This window comes from Silurus aristotelis (genome assembly GCF_946808225.1).
Source record: "Silurus aristotelis genome assembly, chromosome: 13".
Classification (NCBI taxonomy): Eukaryota; Metazoa; Chordata; class Actinopteri; order Siluriformes; family Siluridae; genus Silurus; species Silurus aristotelis.
This window is the reverse complement of record NC_139586.1, coordinates 7,704,484-7,726,111: the sequence shown is the minus strand read 5'-3', so window position 1 is coordinate 7,726,111 and position 21,628 is coordinate 7,704,484. Positions and strand designations below refer to the sequence as shown.

At 38.5% G+C, this 21,628-nt stretch overlaps 2 protein-coding genes across 2 annotated transcripts in view; both read right to left on the bottom strand.

The window, feature by feature from the left end:
* Positions 1–9,208, bottom strand: part of LOC310736180 (mucin-5B-like) — a gene marked incomplete at its 5' end in the record, with an annotated part of 51,373 nt that extends 42,165 nt beyond the window's left edge. Inside the window, 2 exons of the mRNA XM_083559554.1 lie at positions 5,779–6,306; positions 9,176–9,208. Of these exons, the coding sequence (XP_083415680.1) occupies positions 5,779–6,306; positions 9,176–9,208 (561 nt within the window). The remainder of the gene's footprint in view (positions 1–5,778; positions 6,307–9,175) is intronic.
* A 2,158-nt stretch (positions 9,209–11,366) lies between these two features.
* Positions 11,367–12,854, bottom strand: LOC310735397 (uncharacterized protein). Its single transcript, XM_083558085.1, has 3 exons — positions 12,645–12,854; positions 12,240–12,513; positions 11,367–12,103 (listed from the first exon to the last, which is right to left on the bottom strand). Exons 1-3 carry the CDS (start codon positions 12,773–12,775, stop codon positions 11,954–11,956), a joined length of 555 nt encoding a protein of 184 aa, XP_083414211.1. The 5' UTR covers positions 12,776–12,854; the 3' UTR covers positions 11,367–11,953.
* Between the last annotated feature and the right edge of the window lie 8,774 nt (positions 12,855–21,628).

Genomic DNA, 21,628 nt, shown 5'->3' with positions numbered 1-21,628 from the left:
CATTCTCCTCTGACCTCTGGCATCAACAAGGCATTTGAACTGCCGCTCACTGGATATTTTCTCTTTTTCTGACCATTCTCTGTAAACCTTAGAGATGGTTGTGCGTGAAAATCCCAGTAGATCAGCAGTTTCTGAAATATTCAGACCAGCCCGTCACCATCACCTTTCTTCCCCATTCTGACACTCGGTTTGAACTGCATCAGATTGTCTTGACCATGTCTACATGCCTAAATGCACTGAGTGGCTGCCATGTGATTGGCTGATTAGAAATTTGTGTTAACGAGCAGTTGGATAGGTACCTAATAAAGTGGCCGGTGAGTGTACAGAAAGAGTGTAAAGATGATAATGATCAGGTGATCAGGAATGTCTCCCTCTGACTCATCCATGTTAACCCCATATTTTGTGTTGCCTTCTGGCTTGCTCCTAGTTGGCAGGGAACTGAGGAGACCAGCTGCCGGAGTTTTGAATGAGGAATGTTGTTTTGTTCATGTCTGATACAGGATTCTAACTGCTCAACAGTCCTGGGTCTTTTTTTTGTTTCATAATGTGGCAAATGTTTTTAATTAGTTTAAATGAACTGTGTTCATAGACATGGTGTTTCTGTGCCTATGCAGTGATTTCTATTACGGAATCATGCCTGTTTTTTAATTTACATTTACATTTGTGGCATTTAGTCTCTAGCAATGAATACACCTACACTGGCACGCTAGATTACAAACTTTATATAAATCAGACTATAACTCTTGGTTTTTACAAAGCAAACTTGGAAAGTTCGAATTTAAGTGTTTTCGGTAGAGGTAGGTCTTCACCCGTCGATTAAAGATAGCCAGGGACTCCGCTGTATGGAATAGGGAAAGTTCATTCCACCACCTCGGTGCCAGAACAGAGAAGAGCCTTTAAGTATACTTACCTCTCATTCTGAGGGAAGGTGGTACCAGTCGAACAGTGCTGGAGGATCTCAGACAGCGTGGTGCAGTGTGAGGTGTGATGAGGTCTCTGAGGTAAGAGGGTGCTGGTCCATTTTTGGAGACCAGCGCAGAGAGTTGCAGTAGTCCTGTCTCAAAATGACAATAGACTAAACAAGCACCTGGGCAGCCTGTGTGGACAGAAATGGTCAAATATTTTGGATGTTGTAGAGAAGAAATCGACAAGAATGAGCCGCATTAGCAACATGTGAGGAGAAGGACAGCTGATTGTCCATAGTTACCCCAAGGTTGCGAGCAGTTGCTGAAGGGGAGAGCAGAGAGTTATTAAGTTATTCGGATATCTTGCCCTGGAGATTAATCATCTGGGTTTTTAATGCCTGAGGGTCCGAAAATCCCAATTTCTAGATTTTGGTTTTTACAGATTGGTGAACCTCTGCCCATCTTTCTTCTGAAAGACTCTGTCTCTCTAAGTTACTCTTTTATAACCAATCATGTAACTGACCTGTTGTCAAGTAATCTAATTAGTTGTATTAGTTGCTCTGTATTTTAGTCAACATAAATAGAGCCATATAAGAAGCTGAAAAACTACTAAAAACAAAGGTTCACCAGATAGTGTTAGAGGGGCCCTAAAAAGAATTTCTGACAATCTAGTCAGCAAAAGAACATACACACATACACGTACAGTATTAACCATAACACTGAACCCACATTGACAGATAAATTACATTGACTATTTACAGTGAAATCTGTTAAGATGTACAATATTAAAATATTAAATGGTTAGTTATCAAAGTTGATATACTAAAAGCAAATTTAAAAAAATTGGCAAATGTATAAATGTTATAAAATAACATATATTATAATGTTATAAAATAACATAATAACATATATTAAACAAGGCACAAATTGTGATGGTTGGAAAAGATGGATCATAACATCTCCAAAAGGTGTTGTCAAGCGTTCTGGCATCAGAGCTGTGTGAGCATCAGAACTTGACTATAGAACATTGGAAGAAAGTGACCTAGTCTGATAATCAAAATATTTTTTACATCATGTGGATGGCGTGATGCAGGTGTGTCACTCAGAGATGCTGAAGCGCTAACAGCTCTGATCGAGCCAATCAACCAATGGCTGATATAGTTAAGGATGCGGATGACCTGAAGTCTTAGGGAGACCAGAGCCGCATCGACACATTTTGTGAAGATACTGGTAAGCTTCGGCCCCGAAAGCAAACCTCAGGAACTCCCTGTAAGAGGGTGAATTATAAATCTATGTGCTTTCTTAATAACCACGCAGTACACCGTCATGTCTAACTCACATGGTGAACATCCATTTCTTTATTTTACTTCCGTCCCCCCCACATACATCATCACTCCGCGCTCTCCAGTGCATTATGGTTAATGCAGTCCCTATTGTTACACCTCCCCCTTTTAGCTAAGCAATGCATTTTCTTTTTTCATTACGCACACATATTAACATTTTCCTTTTCAACACAGTCTAACACTTTTTTTTTTCCAACACATTGTAACACTTCCTTTTTCAGCACATTATAAGACTTTGTCTTTTTTTTTTCTCAAAACATCGTAACCTTCTCTATATTAAATCCTCATTAACATTTCCATCTTTTCCTTTTCACATTCTTTCACTGTAGTTGTCCACAGACTCAATTGAACTATAAATTAAGTCTTTCTGGGGGCTTATAAACCCTGCCTACTCTAGAAATGCCTCCAATGGGTCGAAGATGTTTTCTGTTTCTCTGGAACACCCCTTTATCAGTTTCTACAATGTACGATCTTGGAGTCCGAGCTGGTCTGCGCACATATCCATAATTCCTCTCTGTGACCAGCCACACTTTTTGATCCGTCTGCAAATGGTTTTTGGTCCGTGAGCATTGTGAAGTGCAGACTGTGTAGAAATTAAACTCACATGCCAATGTCACTGCTAGCGCTTCCTTTTCGATTTGCGCATAGCGCTTTTCTGTGTTTGTTAGTCTCCTGGATATGTATGTTACTGGCTTTCATGTTCTGTCTTTTTGCAAGTTGAAGCAAGTTGTGGTAAGAATTTAGCAAGGTAATTTGCCATTTCGAGGACTCTCGGTGCCTTTCTGCCACACTCCTGGGCTCTGGCATATCCAGAATAGCACTGACCTTGTTTGGGTCCGCCTCCAACGCTTTTGTTGTGATTTTGTGTCCAACAAAAAGCATTTCAGTCTTAGCAAACTCACATTTTTCATTTAGTGTAAGTCCCACTGCTTGTAGTTTTGTCAATACTTTGTTCAGATGCTGGTCATGTTCAAATTTCTCTAGCCCAAAGACTAGGATGTCATCTGCATGACATATGACGACGCTGAAATCCTCCAGCAGCTGTGACATTCACCTTTAAAAGTGTTCCGGTGCCGATGCAATGTCAAATGGAAGTCTATTGAAAAAATATCTCCCAAATGGAGTAATAAATGTGGTGAAAGGTCTTGATTCTTCTGGCTTTTGGGAATCCGCCAAAAGCCTGATTATGCATCCAGTTTTGTAAATACTGTAGCGTCTGACAACATGGCTAAAGACTGATCAACCGCTGGAGAATGTGGCGCTCTCTCTTGACCCATTTGTTAAGATTTGTCAAGTCCACACATATACGTATTTTTACATTTGCTTTAGGAAACGAAGACAATTATTCCTGCGCACCATTCTGTGGGGCTGCTCACCTTTGAGATTACACCCATTGACTTCATTCTGTCAAGTTCTTTTTTCACTTTCATTCTGAGGGGTATAAGAACTCTACGGGGTGTTAATAATGTATTAATTGTATTAATTGTATTAATGTGTGCAGAGCACTAAAGACGTGTTTTGCCAGTCAAACATGGCTGTAACAGTTTCGCTCTGACCAACCAATCAGAGGATAGAAAAATGCTGACGCTATTCTGGGCCGGCTATCTTAAAATCTGATTGGTTAAAAAAACAGACCAATTGCTAATTTGCTCTAATTTAAAATGGCCAGCAGAACAGACTTTAAAGGGCCTGGGCAGATTAGATTGACATGGCATAACATCCACATACACGTACTGGAAGCAGTGCAGCCAAGATAAATGCTACGAAATGAAGAGAATAAACTGTTGGGTATAAATTGATGCAATTTCATGGAACAAATATTAGAGTTTAGGTTCTAAATGTAGGTCAGTACTTCTGATATTGTTTAGGTGAGCAGAGAAGGCATTGCTGGCCCTGACTGCCCACCACTGAAGTGACCATAACCTGCTATAGGCTTCATCACCATGCAAGAATGGGAATAAGGCCAGAGCATAAAACTACACTGTACACTGACTTCGCTTATTTACACACTTTTACAATGTTACTCTTGGTAATCTCTGTATTTCCTTAGGTTTTACCTTTAAAAATCTATGCTTGCCCTGGTTGTGTGCTGCTGAAGCCCCTAAAAGACTAGCTAACATCATGTGTCTTAACATTAGTCTTCTATAAGCAGCTCTCTGTGGGTGACTTGACAGAGGTAAACCTGTTAGAAATGGGAGTAGCTAGTAGAAACACCTGTGCATGAGAAAAGAAAAAAAAGATGTGGACAAACATTAGTAATATTTAAAGATACTCAGAATTCACCTGTACATCTAAATCTTTTTGAATCAGAATCAGAATCAGGTTTATTGGCCAAGTGTGTTGACACACACAAGGAATTTGGTTCCAGCTGTTAGTGACTCTCAAAAGTACAGACATAAATTAAACCTATACAAGACAAAACAGACAAGACAAGACAAGAACAGACTATACAAGACAATACAAGACAATACAGACAATGTGAGACAGTATAGACAGTGTGGTTATTAAATAGGGATACAGATCAGTAATGTACATAAAGTGTGAGAGTGCAGGGTAGTGCAAATGACAGTATTGTGTGTCAGGTATGATAGAGAGTTTACTATAAAACTTTGTACAGTAAATAGCAGCCATAGTGTGTGCAACATATACAGATAATGTGATGACTGACAGTTCTGTGCAGTACTTATAGATATGAGCAGGGAATATAATTATGGTCAGTTGTTAGTGAGGGTGATTGCTTGGGGAAAGAAACTGTTCCCGTGTCTGGCAGTTTTAGTGAGCAAAGTTCTGTAGCGCCTGCCAGAAGGGAGGAGCTGGAAGATGTTGTGACCAGGGTGTGAAGGGTCATTAATGATTTTTTCTGCCCGGTTACTGGTTCTTGTTTGGTACAAGTCCTGGAGAGTGGGCAGAGGAACACTAATGATTTTTTCTGCTGTTTTAACAGTTTTCTGCAGTCTGTTTCTGTCCTGTTTTGTTGCTGCTCCAAACCAGATGGTGATTGATGAGCACAGGACAGATTCAATGACTGCAGTGTAGAACTGCATCAACAGCTCCTGTGGCAGACTGTACTTCCTTAACTGGCGTAGAAAGTACATCCTCTGCTGGGCCTTTTTCAGAATCGAGTTTATGTTGCATTCCCATTTCAGGTCTTGGGAAATGGTAGTGCCCAGAAACTTGAAGTTCTCCACAGATGACACTGGGATGTTGGATATTGTGAGGGGAAGTGGTGTTGAAGGGTGTTTCCTAAAGTCCACTATCATCTCCACAGTTTTGAGTGTGTTTAGCTCAAGGTTGTTCTGACTGCACCATAACACCAACTGCTTCACCTCCTGCTCATATGCAGACTCGTCACCATCTTGGATGAGTCCGATGAGCGTGGTGTCATCTGCAAATTTCAGGAGTTTGACAGTTGGGTCACTTGATATGCAGTCATTTGTATAAAGGGAGAATAGCAGTGGGGAAAGGACACATCCCTGAGGAGCACCAGTGCTGACTGTCCGAATACTGGAGGTAACATCTCCCAGTCTCACCTGTTGTTTCCTGCCTGTCAGGAAGCTGGTGATCCATTGACAGGTGGCAGGGTGTATAGTGAGGTTAAGGAGTTTGGACTGGAGAATACCTGGAATTATTGTATTAAAAGCCGAACTAAAGTCAACAAACAGAATCCGGGCATATGTTCCTGGGCAGTCAAGGTGTTGTAGAATGTAGTTTAGCCCCATGTTGACTGCGTCATCCACCGATCTGTTTGCTCGGTATGCAAACTGTAGGGGATCCAGCAGCTGTTCTGTCACCTTCTTTAGATGGGCCAATACCAGCTTTTCAAAGGTCTTAATGACGACAGATGTCAGAGCGACAGGCCTGTAGTCATTCAGTCCAGTAATGGAGGGTTTCTTGGGGACCGGGATGATTGTGGAAAGTTTAAAGCAGGAGGGGACCTCACACAGCTCCAGTGATCTGTTGAAGATAGAGGTGAAGATAGGAGCTAGTTGGTCAGCACATGCTTTGAGACAGGAGGGGGAGACACCGTCTGGGCCGGGGGCTTTCCTTGTCTTCTGTCTCTGAAAGAGCCGATATAAATCCTCTTCACAAATCGTGAGCGCAACTTAAGTGCTGGGAGGAGTTGTAAGAGGGGTTCCCAGAGGTGTGATGGTGGCAGACATTGGGCTGGGTTGGATGAGAGGTGTGAAGATATTGTTCTCAAACCTGCAGTAGAAGGTGTTGAGGTCGTCAGCCAGGTCTTTGTTTGCTTCAGTGGGGAGGGGTGGTCTCCTGTAGTTTGTGATATCTTGCAGGCCTTTCCACACTGATGCAGGGTCGTTAGCTGAAAACCTGCTTTTCAGCTTTTCAGAGTAGCATCTTTTGGCTATTCTGATCTCTTTTGTCAGTTGATTCCTGGCCTACTTGTACAGTGCTTTGTCCTCCCCTCTGTAGGCATCTTCCTTGGCATGTCGAAGTTTTTTCAGTTTGGCTGTGAACCATGGCTTGTTGTTAACTTGCAGAAGGTTTTGGTTGGCACACACATGTCTTCACAAAAACTGATGTAGGATGTCACAGTGTCAGTCAGCTCATCCAGGCTGTCAGTCCCAGCCTCAAAGACACTCCAATCAGTGCAGTCAAAGCAGTCTTGTAGTTCCTGCTTTGCCTCACTGGTCCATCGCTTCACTTTTTTGACTACAGGCTTAACAGATTTTAGTTTCTGCCTGTATGTTGGAATAAGATGAACCAAGCAGTGATCAGAGTTCCCTAAAGCTGCCCAGGGTACAGAGCGATATGCGTCCTTAAGAACGGTGTAGCAATGATCCAGTTTGTTTTTCTCTCTTGTCGGACAGTTAATATGTTGCCTGTATTTTGGAAGTTCAAGTGTTAGTTTGCTCTGTTAAAGTCTCCAAGGATAATAAAAAGAGAATCCGGATGTTTTTGCTCCAAGCCGGATATTTGGTTTGCCAGGTTTTGCAGTGCATCACTCACGTTGGCCTGCGGTGGGATATAAACTCCGGTCAGAATGAATGAGGAAAATTCCCGCGGTGAGTAAAACGGTTTACAGTTTATTACCAGTGATTCCAAGTTTGGGCTGCAGTATTTATCCAGCACTGTGACATCTGTACACCAACGTTCGTTAATGTAAAAGCAGATTCCGCCGCCTTTCGTTTTGCCCGATAGCTCCGTTAACGCGATCCGCTCGGTGTAAGTGGAAGCCCGAGAGAAGTAATCCGCTGTCCGGGATTGAGTGACTGAGCCAAGTTTCAGTAAAACAGAGTGCAGCGGAGCATGCAAAATCTTTGCTTGTTCCGTTGAGAAGAGTTAGTTCGTCCATTTTGTTCGGCAGTGAGCGAAGGTTCGCCAGGTGAATCGACGGGAGCGCAGTTCTAAATCCCCTCTGTCGTAGCTTCACTAGCGCGCCGGCGCGCTTCCCCCGCCGGCGTCTCCTCCATGTGCAATAGAGAGTAGCTGCTGCTCCAACTAAGATCTCCAAAAAACTTTCCGGGTTTGTAAAAACTGGTGAAAAAGTGTCTGGAGTGAACTGCCCGATGTTAAGCAGTTCATCTTTAGTGTAAGTTATTAGGGTAGGGTAACTAAACACACAGACAATAAACAAAAAGAAAGACAGTACTAGAGAGAGTCGTGCCGAGGCTGCCATCTGCGGCGCCATCTTGACCATATATATATATATCTTCATATATTCTTATTTTATTTTATAAAGTTTTTATACTTTATTTATCTGCCTTCTTTTTCTTTGTTTTATTTTTCTCCCCATTTTATTCCCTCATGCCGGACCATCATAAAAAGCATTTCACTGCATGTCGTACCCTGTATGTATGTGTATGTGACAAATAAAATTAGATTTGATTTGATAAGTTTTCTGACTGGTTCTGTCACAATACTGACACAAGACTTGCATATTTATTTGTTGCTTTAATAAGAATAGATAGAAAGATACTTAGATCCCTTAGCCACGAGTGTTGGATTTATTAACCTCCAAATCTTTAGAGGGAGAACGATTTATCATGAGCCCAAAACCCTCTTTTCAATTACTTCAAAAAATCCCGCAAAAAAGCAACGGGTGTTGTGGAAAGTATGAGTCAGGAGTTTCTTCAATTATTCTATTATTTCTCTCAAAATGTTCTGGTTGCTGTTGAACTGACGCTGAACTGTATGTTTGTGCTAAGTAGATACCACCAACCCCCAATGGTAGTTCTAGCTTAAATGGTGCGTAACTTCCCAATGTCTCCCCTATTGATTAATTTCAGCTTTGAGAAGCTCCTCTCTGCTTCAGCTACCATTGCCAGATGAGTAGAACATATTCTCAGAGCAGTTCACAAATTTGAATACATTTCTGAGAGCTCAATTCCATGTTTAAATATTACCCTAAATGCATTTATTGCATTTATTATAAATACACATCATTGTGCACAATTTATCAAACTCTCAGAACCAAGAACCATCTCCTTGGCTAATTGTAGCCATAAGGTACAGACAACATCTATATCCTTATAATATATCTTTTAAATTAGCATTTTAAGCTGCACTGTAGATTCTCCTTACTGAGCTCAGTTCAGGACTTATTCAGTTTAATAATTTAATCACAGAAAACCTTTATGACATCATCTGAATTGAAGGTATTTAAATCAATAAGTTGATCAATAATCTATTTACATACTATAAATTATAATGTTATGCAAACTAAAAGAAATGTTTTTGCTTTATGTGTAAAAGCATAGCAGGCAACGCAGCATAACTTAAGTTATATACAGTTATTAGCCTATTTCATTAAATGCATAACCTCTCCTTTCTCAATGTATTAGTGAAGAAACTTCCGGCTGTGGGCACACGCTCCGAGTCCCGACCAGGTTCATTAACCATACGATGTAATAATTGACACTAGCGTGCAAATAAACTTTTTTTTTGTTGCGTGGACGCCCAGCGCACCTTGTCAAGTTGCCACTCTGGGCAGCTTCCCATGTCGCCTATGTTTAACTCCACCACTGCCAAGCAGCAAACAAAACAATCAAAACAGAGCGTGTGCTCCACCCTAGTTGGTGGCTTGATGTGTGCTTGACCAGTTAAGTTTTTATCAGCTCATAAATAAAAAGAAACAACTCATCTTGCAAAATGTAGTTGAGTAAAAAGTACGAAATGTAGTGAAGTTAAAGTAAAAGTTCCCCAAACGGAAAATACGTGAGTAAAGTACAGATACGTGAAAAACCTACTTGAGCACAGTAACGAATTACAAACCCGATTCCAAAAATTTGGGACACTGTACAAATTATTAATAAAAAAGGAATGCAATCATTTACAAATCTCATAAACTTATATTTTACTCAAAATAGAATATAAATAACATATCAAATGTTGAAAGTGAGACATTTTGAAATGTCAAGCCAAATATTGGCTCATTTTGGATTTCATGAAAGCTACATATTCCATAAAAGTTAGGACAGGTAGCAATAAGAGGCTGGAAAAGGTAAATGTACATATAAGGAACAGCTGAAGGACCAATTTGCAACTTTCTGTGTATCTCAGAATATAATTGCAAAGAGTTTGAAGTTATCATCATCTAAAGTGCATAATATCATCCAAAGATTCAGAGAATCTGGAACAATCTCTGTGCTTAAGGGTCAAGGCCAGAAAACCATACTGGATGACCGTGATCTTCTGGTCTCCTACAAACAATACTCCAGATGATCCAGAAGCGCAGGCGTTTTCTCTGGGCTGTGGCAAAGTGAAAAACTGTTCTGGGGTCAGACGAATCAAAATGTAAAGTTCTTTTTGGATAATTGGGACGCCATGTTGTCCGGACTAAAGAAGACCAGGACAACACAAGTTGTTATCCTGTATTAGACAAGAATGGGACAACATTCCTATTCCTAAACTTGAGTAACTTGTCTCCTCAATCCCCAGATGTTTGCAGACTGTTATAAAAAGAAAAGGGGATGCCACACAGTGGTAAACATGGCCTTGTCCCAAATTTTTTGAAATGTGTTGATGCCATGAAATTTTAAATCAACTTATTTTTCCCTTGAAATGATACATTTTCTCAGTTTAAACATGTGATATGTCATCTATGTTGTATTCTATATAAAATATGGAAATTTGAAACTTCCACATCATTGCATTCTGTTTTTATTCACAATTTGGAATCGGGTTTGTACATTTACTTCGTTACAGTCCACCACTGCTATTATATATCTAAAAGATTGCCTTTTTCATATATCTGCCTAGCAACCCTATTTGAGTCCAGTAACTTATCAACGCAGTTAAGCGTATTCTCCTTAAGTGGCCTGTACTTGGCACATCCTGGAGCCACATTACTTCATGTATACATTGGGCCAGTGGATTATTTCCAATACTTTACAAGGGTTAATAAAATAAATTCAAACAAATGTCACACCTTAAGACTTTCCAACTTCAACTTGAATCTCCAGTGTTTAAAATAAGCGGAGTAAAATTTGCTCACATGAAGAAACAGTTTACTTATGTACAGTGAGGACCTGCTATTTTGCAAGTTCTCCCACTTAGAAATCATGGAGGGGTCTGAAATTGTCATCGTAGGTGCATGTCCACTGTGAGAGACATAATCAAAAAAAATAAATCCAGAAATCACAATGTACGATTTTTTTAACTATTTATTTGTATGATACAGCTGCAAATAAGTATTTGAACACCTGAGAAAGTCAATGTTACAGTTTTTCTCAAATGCTAAAACACATTTCACAAACGTTTCCTCCATGTTCCCCAATGTCTAAACACAACACCCTTTTCTAAACCTACATAAACACAACCACACCTTCTCACTTCAAAACTCAAACTTTCACACCAAAAGAGCTGCTCGAAGCTTTGAAAAATGTAAACACTATACACATCATTACACACTACAGCAAAACAATTGAAAACATAATGATCAATTTGTGAGAGGGTTCTTTGCTTTATAACTGCCAATGCATATTTTTGAAACTTTACAGTAATGGATGTTCTTAGATCTCTGCAGAGGTTTAGGCATTTAGATTTGAGAGCTTCATATGAAGAATATAAATCTATAGCAAATTCTGCATGTACACTACTGTAACACAACTCAATGCAAAAACAGAATCTGCACACAACAGTACTCTTGAAAACATGATCAGGGTGTGAAGTTTTTTTATTTACTTTATTCACACCACACACACACACCACAATCACTGTGTGGCATCATGTCGCTGAGCTGCATCCGGCCACATCACCTCATCCACATCGCAGGCTATATTGTCTCTTGCCAGGCACCGCTGGAAAAACGCCCTGGAATGGCGAATCCATCCATGGAAGGCCTCCACTGGGATGTCAACACAGGCCCTCTCCATTGCCCTTAGGAGGTTCTCTCTAGTGTATGGTTGTCTGTCATAAACCTTCCATCTCCATGATGAGAAGAACTCCTCTATAGGGTTCAGGAAAGGGGAGTAGGGTGGCAGACAGATGTTTAAAAAGTGGTTACTGTTGGTGGTGAACCACTCTCTGATTTGGTTTGTTTTGTGGAAGCAAAACATTTGGGATCATTGTCCCAAATGATCACATAAATTTGATGTGCGGGCCCAGGATGGTGTTGTTGGCAGTCCAGGAGGATGTCATTTAGCTCCTCTAGGAAGGTGAGGAGACGTTGGGTGTTGTAAGACCCAAGGACAGCATGCCGGTGGACAAGCCCCCTCCAAACCCATGGCCGCACAAAGAGTAATATTACCCCCCCCGTTGGCCAGGAACCTCAGTGATGGCTCTTTGGCCAATGATGTTACGGCCTCTTTGCCTTCGTTTCTGCAGGTTGAAGCCAGCCTCATCCAGGAAGAGGTACTCATGAGGTCTGGCCATCGTGTCCAACTGTAATATCCTCTGTGAAAATGTGAAAGTGCACAGGTGTTCAGAACAACAGTCAATCAGGTAGCACAGTATTGTCCAGAAGTAATGTAGGCCACTGAGCAACACAGTATGTCCACTAACTGTACTGTAAACATGGATGTATACTTACTTGCACATACTCATAACGTAGGTCTTTGTGTCGCGCAGAGTTGCGCTCAAAGGGAACCATATAGACCTGTTTCATCCGCATCTTTTGGCGCCGGAGAACTCGGTCTATTGTGGCCAAGCTGACATCATCAATGCTCTCAAAGTTGACATTATCGGCAATGACTTTGTCTCTGATCTCCCGGAGTCTGATGAGGTTGTTCTCACGAACCATATCCACAATGAGGGTTTCTTGTGCCGCTGTAAATATGGCAACCCTCCCACCTCTATGTGGCATTCTTTCAACTCAGAAGAAAGAAACATGTGTTGTCAGTTTTACAATACAGTAACAACTGATTTGAAATCAATAGACTACTTTCACAGGCTTGTAAAATTGTATTGTGACAAAGAAAGCAAAAGAGTACAATACCTGTTGTGTTGTCTGAATGCCCAGATAATGGTGGCCACGGTGAACCTACTCAGGTTTGGACGGACTCGTAGTCCTGCTTCAGCCATTGTCATGCCATGGACAATGACATGGTCAATGACTGTTGCTCGCATCTCGTCCGTAATGATGGTGCGAGGTTGTCTTGCTCTCCCTCCTGGACCTTCTCCTCTCCCTTGTTGGCCTGCTCCTCTTCCTCATCTGATTTGAACTCGTCTTCCTCGTTGGCATGCTCCTCTTCATCCTCTGAATTGAACTCCTCTTCCTCGTTGGCCTGCTCCTCTTCCTCCACTGATTTGAACTCCTCTTCCTCGTTGGCCTGCTCCTCTTCCTCCACTGATTTGAACTCCTCTTCCTCGTTGGCCTGCTCCTCTTCCTCCTCTGATTTGAACTCCTCTTCCTCGTTGGCCTGCTCCTCTTCCTCCACTGATTTGAACTCCTTTTCCTCGTTGGCCTGCTCTTCTTCCTCCACTGATTTGAACTCCTCTTCCTCGTTGGCCTGCTCCTCTTCCTTCTCTGATTTGAACTCCTCTTCCTCGTTGGCCTGCTCCTCTTCCTCCACTGATTTGAACTCCTCTTCCTCGTTGGCCTGCTCCTCTTCCTCCTCTGATTTGAACTCCTCTTCCTCGTTGGCCTGCTCCTCTTCCTCCACTGATTTGAACTCCTCTTCCTCATTGGCCTGCTCCTCTTCTCCCATGGCCAGCTCTTCTTCCTCCTCTGACTTGAATTCCTCTTCCCCTGACTCTGCCTTCATCCATTGTGTTTGTTTGGAATCTTCAGCAAACTGTGCACTCTGAACTTGCTTTTGTACATGTGGTCACAGCATTAGCAACGTGTCTTCAATTTTGAGTCGTTGTGTGTAATGAATGACGGCAGGTGTGTTCATTGTGTTCAAATATTGCTGACTGTGGCAAGCATTTTGCATCACCTGAGCTTTCATTTAAGAATATGAGTAGAGTTCTTTTGCAACTTGTGTTTTAGCAAAGAATCCAACTACTAACATGGCCAAGACCAAAGAGCTGTCTAAAGACACTAGAGACAAAATTGTACACCTCTTTGGTCTTGGCCATGTTAGTAGTTGGATTCTTACTGATTGTATGGGGTGGACAGGTGTCTTTATGCAGCTAACGACCTCAAACAGGTGCATCTAATTTAGGATAATAAATGTAGTGGAGGTGGACATTTTAAAGGCAGACTAACAGGTCTTTGAGGGTCAGAATTCTAGCTTATAGACAGGTGTTCAAATACTTATTTGCAGCTGTATCATACAAAAAAATTGTTCAAAAATCATATATTGTGATTTCTGGATTTTTTTTTTAGATTATGTCTCTCACAGTGGACATGCACCTACGATGACAATTTCAGACCCCTCCATGATTTCTAAGTGGGAGAACTTAGCAAATAGCAAAATAGCAGGGTGTTCAAATACTTATTTTCTTCACTGTATATGTACTTACTTTTACTAACATTACTTTTGTGTATACAGTTTGTGGTGGACTATCCCTCGTGTACTCTGTTCTTTGTTTTATTTAAATGCCAATATTTACTCAATTGTTTTACATGTATACAGCACAAATAGTAGAAATTCTGCCATACAAAGAAACTTAAATGCTGATTGATGACTGATTGCATTTGATATATATATAGGGTTTGTTATTACTTTTTTATTATTTGCATATAAAAATGGTTGGTTTTAAGTAAAGCACAGAAGAATTTTCCAGTTGAATGAGTAGGCTATCAGCTTTGTTGCACACATAACTCATATTTTTGATTGGAATATTATTGCTGCTCTAGGTAAACATTGTATTGAGGTTTTCAGCAAACACACCTGAGTACACATGCTCACCCAATATTGAGTACACACTCTTTCCAGGGCTTGCCATCTTCAAATTTGCTAATTGTTCAATTTCAAAGCAGCAGTGTTTTGTTTGGGCGTAAATGCCTTGAAAAGCAATGCTATGATAAAACTAGATAAAAACAACAAAAAAAAGTATTCTGACCACAAGGGCACGATTTCAGGTGTTAGTCAGCATGTAAAGATGCCCTGATTAGGGTTTTACACTTTTGATAAGATACTGATATCAGACGATTGTGCGTCAGCTGAAACCTCATTCTGACTTTGACGTTCTGATCACATTACAGTATCAGGGGCGTGTTGAATTAAATGGTAAGCGGAAATGGCTAATGGTGTCCATGTATAGTCTTTTTTTCTTACTTGCTGCTTTAAAAAATTTAGTGTGCCAAAACAGGGCGTTGAAGAATAAATATTTAATTCATCCAAATATTTGCAGTGAACACAGGTCAGTGCCTCCAAATTCAATAGGAGGAGACCAAATAGAAATTTTCCAAGTGCACAGCTGATCCTTATAATAGCATGATGTTAAAGATGCCATTTATGCTTTTCATCTTGGAATGCTTTAGAGAATTTATTTAAGGAATCTACAGCATTGTGACAGTGGGGTTAATAGAGACTATACAGTGCGAACTTGATAAGAAATTCTCTGGGAAGTAAAATGTAAGGTTTACATTTACAGCTTTTTGCAGATGCCTTTATCCAAAGCAGAGGTAGCAAAAGTAAACACATCCTTCGCTTAAATAGAAGTACAGATATTCATGTTTTAAAACACTCTGGTAAAAGTTGAAGTATTGACTACACTTTTTTACTCAAGTTAAAGTAAATAAGTTTGGGCTCTGATGTACCTAAGTAAAGAGTAGCCATTATTACTACCTGTTTTAGTGTCATGCTGGTAACTGGACCTCACATCATATTAATATTAGGGCTGTCAATTGATTAAAAATGTTCAATTGTGATTAAGCGATTAAACTTATTCAAATTTAAATACATTTTACATTTGTTTTAAATGTACCATAAATTATTACTTTTTTAATACTCAAAACAACATGGGCATGGAGAAATATGGATGCTTTATGCAAATGTATGTGAAACCAAACTTAACATAGAGCATGAAGAAAAAATATTCTTTTAAATATTTTAAATTAATTATGGTGCTTTAAATTACGTAAATCATCAAGACACCAAATGGAACTTTTGCTGTTTCCACACGGATGGTTAATGAGGTGATACCGGAAAAAACTTACCTCTTCTAACTTACATTTGGATTACACAAACAGAGAATATTTGTTTTCGATGCGAATTGGTTTATTTAAAAGTATTATTATTATGTTTATGAGGCAAGTATTAACTGAAATTCGGGTTTGTTTTATTTCTGTGTTTTTTCTGTGCAGAGCACACACCCTTTATCTTTTCTTGCTGTTATCTGTACGATCCAAAAATACAGAGTAATTTAAGTTCGTTTTGGCGTTATGAAGAAAAATTGCCACAAAACGCCCCGGCGTGTTTGTCAACCCCAGAGGGTTAATTGTCTGCATCACTAAAGAATTCGGTGCTGATTTGAGACTTGCCGCATCAGTAAAACAAATGTTTACTTATTAAAAATTATTTTTTGGTGAAGTTTATTTATTTGTTTATATCCGAGTAAAGAAATGATGCCGTGAATAAACATAAATTCACCATATAAAACACAAGCAGAGAAAAATGATGATGATCAGGTGCTCAGGAATGTCACTGTTTTCAGTCAAGTTTACATCGTTGACTCCCACTCCATCTACGTTACCCCCATACTTCTTGTTGCCTTCTGCCTCGCTCATTGTTGGCTTCGTAAACTAGTCTACATCTGTGGTGTGTGAGAGCCAGGAAATTATACACAAGTGGAAGATTGAAAAAGCCACACAATGACAGGAAATAGGTTAATGGGCTGAAAAGGTGCGCAATTAGATGAAAATATATTGATCATGATTGATCAATTTAATCAAGCTAAAGTAACAAGCCTGATTTGCAAATGTAATAAGTAGAAAGTACAGATATTTGTGTAAAAATGTAATGAGTAAAAGTAAAAAGTTCGTGGAAAAAATTGTAAAGTACTGATACCAAAAAAATCTACTTAAGTGCAGTAATGAAGTATTTGTACTTCATTATTTCCCACCTCTTATCCAATGTTACTTACAATTATATAATTTTCACAACTGAGTATGTGATGGTTTAAGGGCTTTGCTCAAAGCCTCAGCAGAGTTATTTTAATGGAGCTAGGACGTGAACTTACAACCTTCTCATCAGAAATCCAACATCCTAACCACTGAACTACCTCTTCCCTGATTAAGTATTATTTTGTATAAATACCTCAATGGCAGGACATTGCATTTTATATTATCATTTGCTATAAACTTTCACTATAATCATTATTATTATTATTTAGTTCTTTATATAGCAGGTTTATTGTACCATTCATTAGTCAAAAGAAATGTGGACTTATTCTGAGGATTGTTAGTAAAGCAGAGACACAGAATGAAGTTACAGCAGATAAGCCTGAATGATGTGATAATAACAAAACACGATAGTTACTCAATAATCAGATTTTTAGCTTTACAATACTGAATTCGTTGTGCTTTAAATGCACCTTAAGAAATAGCCTCAGTGACTGATTTTGCCAGCTACTTTATTGTGCTTTTACAGTCTCTACTACTACCTTAATTAGCATTTACGGTATAGCACTGTATTACCAAATACTGTATGTTATTGTAATATTATGTAATTGTGCAACATTAATCTGTGTTATTTAATGAATAAATGAATATTCACAGGGGTATAGTGTTATTAATGCGTTTTTTTTATTTTGTTAAATAATTACTAATAATATAATTTTAATATTTAGAACAGTAGATTTAAAAAACAGCATGCTATGAGCTTTAGTGACCATCAGCTAGAATGTCTTTTTTTTTTTACTTATTTTTAAACAACAGTTAAACAATTAACAGTTAAAAATGTACACAAAATCTCCAGTTTCTTCCTAAAATGTCAAAAATGACTTGTAGGACATAACAGCATGTTAATGTGTTTGTATTTAACAATTAAGTCAGTGCTTTCCACTACCGTTTTATCATATTCTACTAAAGGGTGCCATCGGCTGTCTATAAATGCATACATTCATTATAAGCAAACATCAAACATGGCATATTATCCATTATAAAATTGCACACCTCATTTTTGTACAAGATAACTATAGATGAATAAAGTAATTGATGATCTTTAAAGATTCAGATACAACTGGAGAAAGAAAGGGATGAATTAAAAAAATATATAGTTTCATTTATTAGCCACTACAATTGATAAAGCGGTAACATTTTTCAGAGCAGGTTGTAAAAATGTCATGCGGTATATTGCTGAATAATCTAAAATATGAAAGTTACTAAGTGCACTCGGAACAACAGTGTTAACCGTGTATCGTTCAAGTAGAAACTTAAATGATCAAAGATTTGATTTACTGTATAAATATCCAGATTAATTATTTTTTTCTGTCTTGTCACATTTCAAAGTCCATTTATCCATGTACAGATGTTAGATTATTTAGTCAAAAATATATTTCTTGATCTAATGTAGTGCCGTCTATGTATCCTTCTGTGGGAAGTGGGAAGCTAATGCAAACAAAAAAGCTAACCGAAGCTCTCAAATGCTTTAGCTACATTAAAATTCATACACCCCTGGATTATCATATGATCACTAATAATTAATTCTGAACTTTGTTCATTAATGTCCCAGATGTCACTTTTGGCTGAAGTGAACTGTAACTGCAATTTGGCACACACAAGTCAAACCAATCCTAGAATGCAAATAGTTACAAATAGTTACTCTACAGTATACAGTACTGTGTTAGTGATTAAACAAACTGAAAATAGAATAACTGCTGCATGTTTACAGCCACTCTGTAAAACATACAGCATCTTACTCTTTTATGGCCAGACAGTACAAAGGTTTGTGTCAAAAGTGTCTCCAGCTACCAAATATGGTTCTTCCACAATGTTTTGCCACAAAGCACACAATTACTTAGAATGCTTTTGTTCGCTGTAGAATTACAATTTCCCATTACTGGAAATAAGATGATCAAAATTGTTCCAGCACGACCATACGCCCTGTGCTGAAACTGAGCTCCATGGAGATATGATGTGTTCTGTTTTAAATAAAAGAAATTGAGCCTCTGATTGAGTTGTGTAGTGTTCTGGGTGCTTAATGAGTGAGATAATGAAACGCACCAGACCATTTAACCAGTTTACCATTAATTCATGACTTAATTTTTTAGACAATATTATAATATAATACTTTATATAATTCTTTATCAAAAGTGTTTATTTTTCAACAATATGTATACTATTTAGAAAGTTAATGAAACGTGTCCAAGATTACACCGCACATGGAGGTGAACGCTTGACCAGTTCTGGTGACAAACTGGACCAACACGTTCTCTAGCTTCTAAAAATCTGACAACTGTATCCGTTAAACCATATGCTGATTGAGGTGTTTGGCAAGAAGGAGTGGCACTGAGCACAAGGAGTGTCAGTGATTCCGATTAAAACCCAGCCAAAAATAGCTGGATGCTTTCAAACCCACCAAACTCCATGTCAGAGTGTTTTTTTCCACTTGTGCTGCTGTCTAGTTTAGTTCATTGTAACAGTAATTCAAGAAAGGATGGAACTGCATGGAGTGAGATACTTCATCAGCGTCTAAACAATAATTAACAACAATAATAACAGAATAATAATCAGTTTCTTTTATCAAATAATATTTTTTCATGTTACTGTACTTGATATTTAGTACTCAGATGAATTAATCTCTATTCTGTGTAGACATTTTGCTGGTTTGGTCTGTGTTCATGTGTCTCCTCAGACAGAAATTCTTCTGTCTCTACATATCAATCCTATGAGGAAACATTTCCATATTGATAAAAGGGGTCTCTTCCAAAGTGTCCCCATTCACAATGCATTATTTCACACTGAATGAATTGATTAGTATTAAATGTATGTAATTCACATGCTGTGCCTTTTTACAGTCATCAAATCCCAAACATTATCGGTCTGTATTAGGCTTGGTAATTTGATGTGATGTCTCATGCTCTGTCTTATGGTTGATTCAGAGATTAATCATTAATTAAGAAAGCAATCAGGGATTTTTTGTACAAACGGAGTGCTAAAAAGGTTTGAGTCATTGTGGTAAGAACTTCAATTGACTCTTATATGAACATTTCTTTTTTCTGTGTAGAAGTAAAACTAGCAAAGCAATGGCTCCCTCGCTCTTTTAGATAAGAATCTCCCAAGATAAGTAAGTCTGCTTTTCTTGTATATCAGGGTTCATTCAGTTATTTTTACAAATTAACACAATTGTTGTACTGTCATGGAAAATGAATCAACGTCAGCGTGGCGTGATGTGATGTGATGGGAGACGCCCAACTTTTTGGCAGAGAAGAGAATTGGTCTTTTATGTTTCTAATATTAAACATATGTTATTTATACAATAAAATGTTTCAATGTTACAGTAGTATTAGATTTTAAATCCGGTAAAGCTCGGAGTTCTGCCCGAAAACATTGTAAGTCACATCATGAACTGTCTACAAACTGTCTTTGCATGTGCATGCAGAAGCAGCAATATTAGCCTTTTTAGTTCTACTAGATGACACATTCTACTAGATGACACATCAAATCTAAAACATCCTTGTTCAACAGGATTTAGTTCAACGCAATTCTTCACACAAAGCGATGTTCAAAACACAGAAAAGTGTCTGCTGTTGTTGTGATTGCTGTCATGAATTGTGTCTCATATTGAAAAGTCTGGCCTTACACCGAAAATATATTTTTTGAATCTAAAAAACTCTAGAAGGCTTGGATGACATGAGAGGTTTTTAATATGTAAATATGATCTGTAATTGGGAAACCGGTTAGTGATCATGCTCAAGTACAGTCTAGAAGTATGTGATTTGAGCCCCAGTGCTGATTTGTTTAGCAGTCGCAGTCAAACTTATCTATGTGTCTGGAGAGTGAAAAAGACTGTGTATCCTATTCAATAGATTTAGGGGTGTTCACTGGTTCTGCGTGCACATGCAAAGCCATGCACTGGTTCACTGGTTCTGCGTGCACATGCAAAGCCATTCATCATGTAAAAAAAACCCTCCTCTGCCAAATGTTGGCCATATCACATTACACCACACTCGCAGGGATTAGTTTTCAATCGCAGCACGAGACTTTCCTTTAGAATCCATTTGCTTTGGAGTTCTGCCCAAAAAACTGTTTGTGTAGCCTTTTTCATACAGTTATGTATATATATATATATATATATATATATATATATATATATATATATATATATATATATATATATATATATATATATATATATACACACAATTATGAACCATCTACTAACCAGAAGAAGTGTAAAGGGAAGTGTTTTCATAGGACACTAATCAACACCAGCCTGGTGAGGAAGACACACTCACAGATGACATTAGTTTTCACACACTTATCTGTGTAACCTATTCAGAAGATTTATTCGGATATTATTTTTGATTAAAGGTTTTATTGTTACAGAAGTACTAGATTATAATTCTGGAAACTGCTTGTGTAGCCTTTTTTGGTGTTTTTTTTTTTTTATGTCAAGATATCAAATTATATAAATACTAAGCAAGTGTACATAGGAAATATAGATACAGGACAGATTAATACAGAATGTACACCTAAAAACTAGCAAAATAAATGAAAATGGAGCACAGGTTTATTGTCAACAGCTTTTAAGCTCTTTGAGGATGAAATAGCTTGAATATATTAGCAAACTTCCTTTTCAAAAACAATGAAAAGTGGATTTTGACCAATGAAATTATAGAATACGATGAATATGAAATTCTGGCAGCAGCAATAAGAGATTAATAATAAAGTGCTCATCATATTTGACTTTTCCCATATTATAGAATCAAAACAATTCATCCTTAAACAATAGAGAGAAATCCAAAAGCAAGCTACAGTTTATAAACATAGTAAATTCAATCCAAAATAAATGTGTATGAGGACAATCTACACTGTCCAGATGTCTACACTGACCAGGCATAACTTCATGACCACCTGCCTAATAC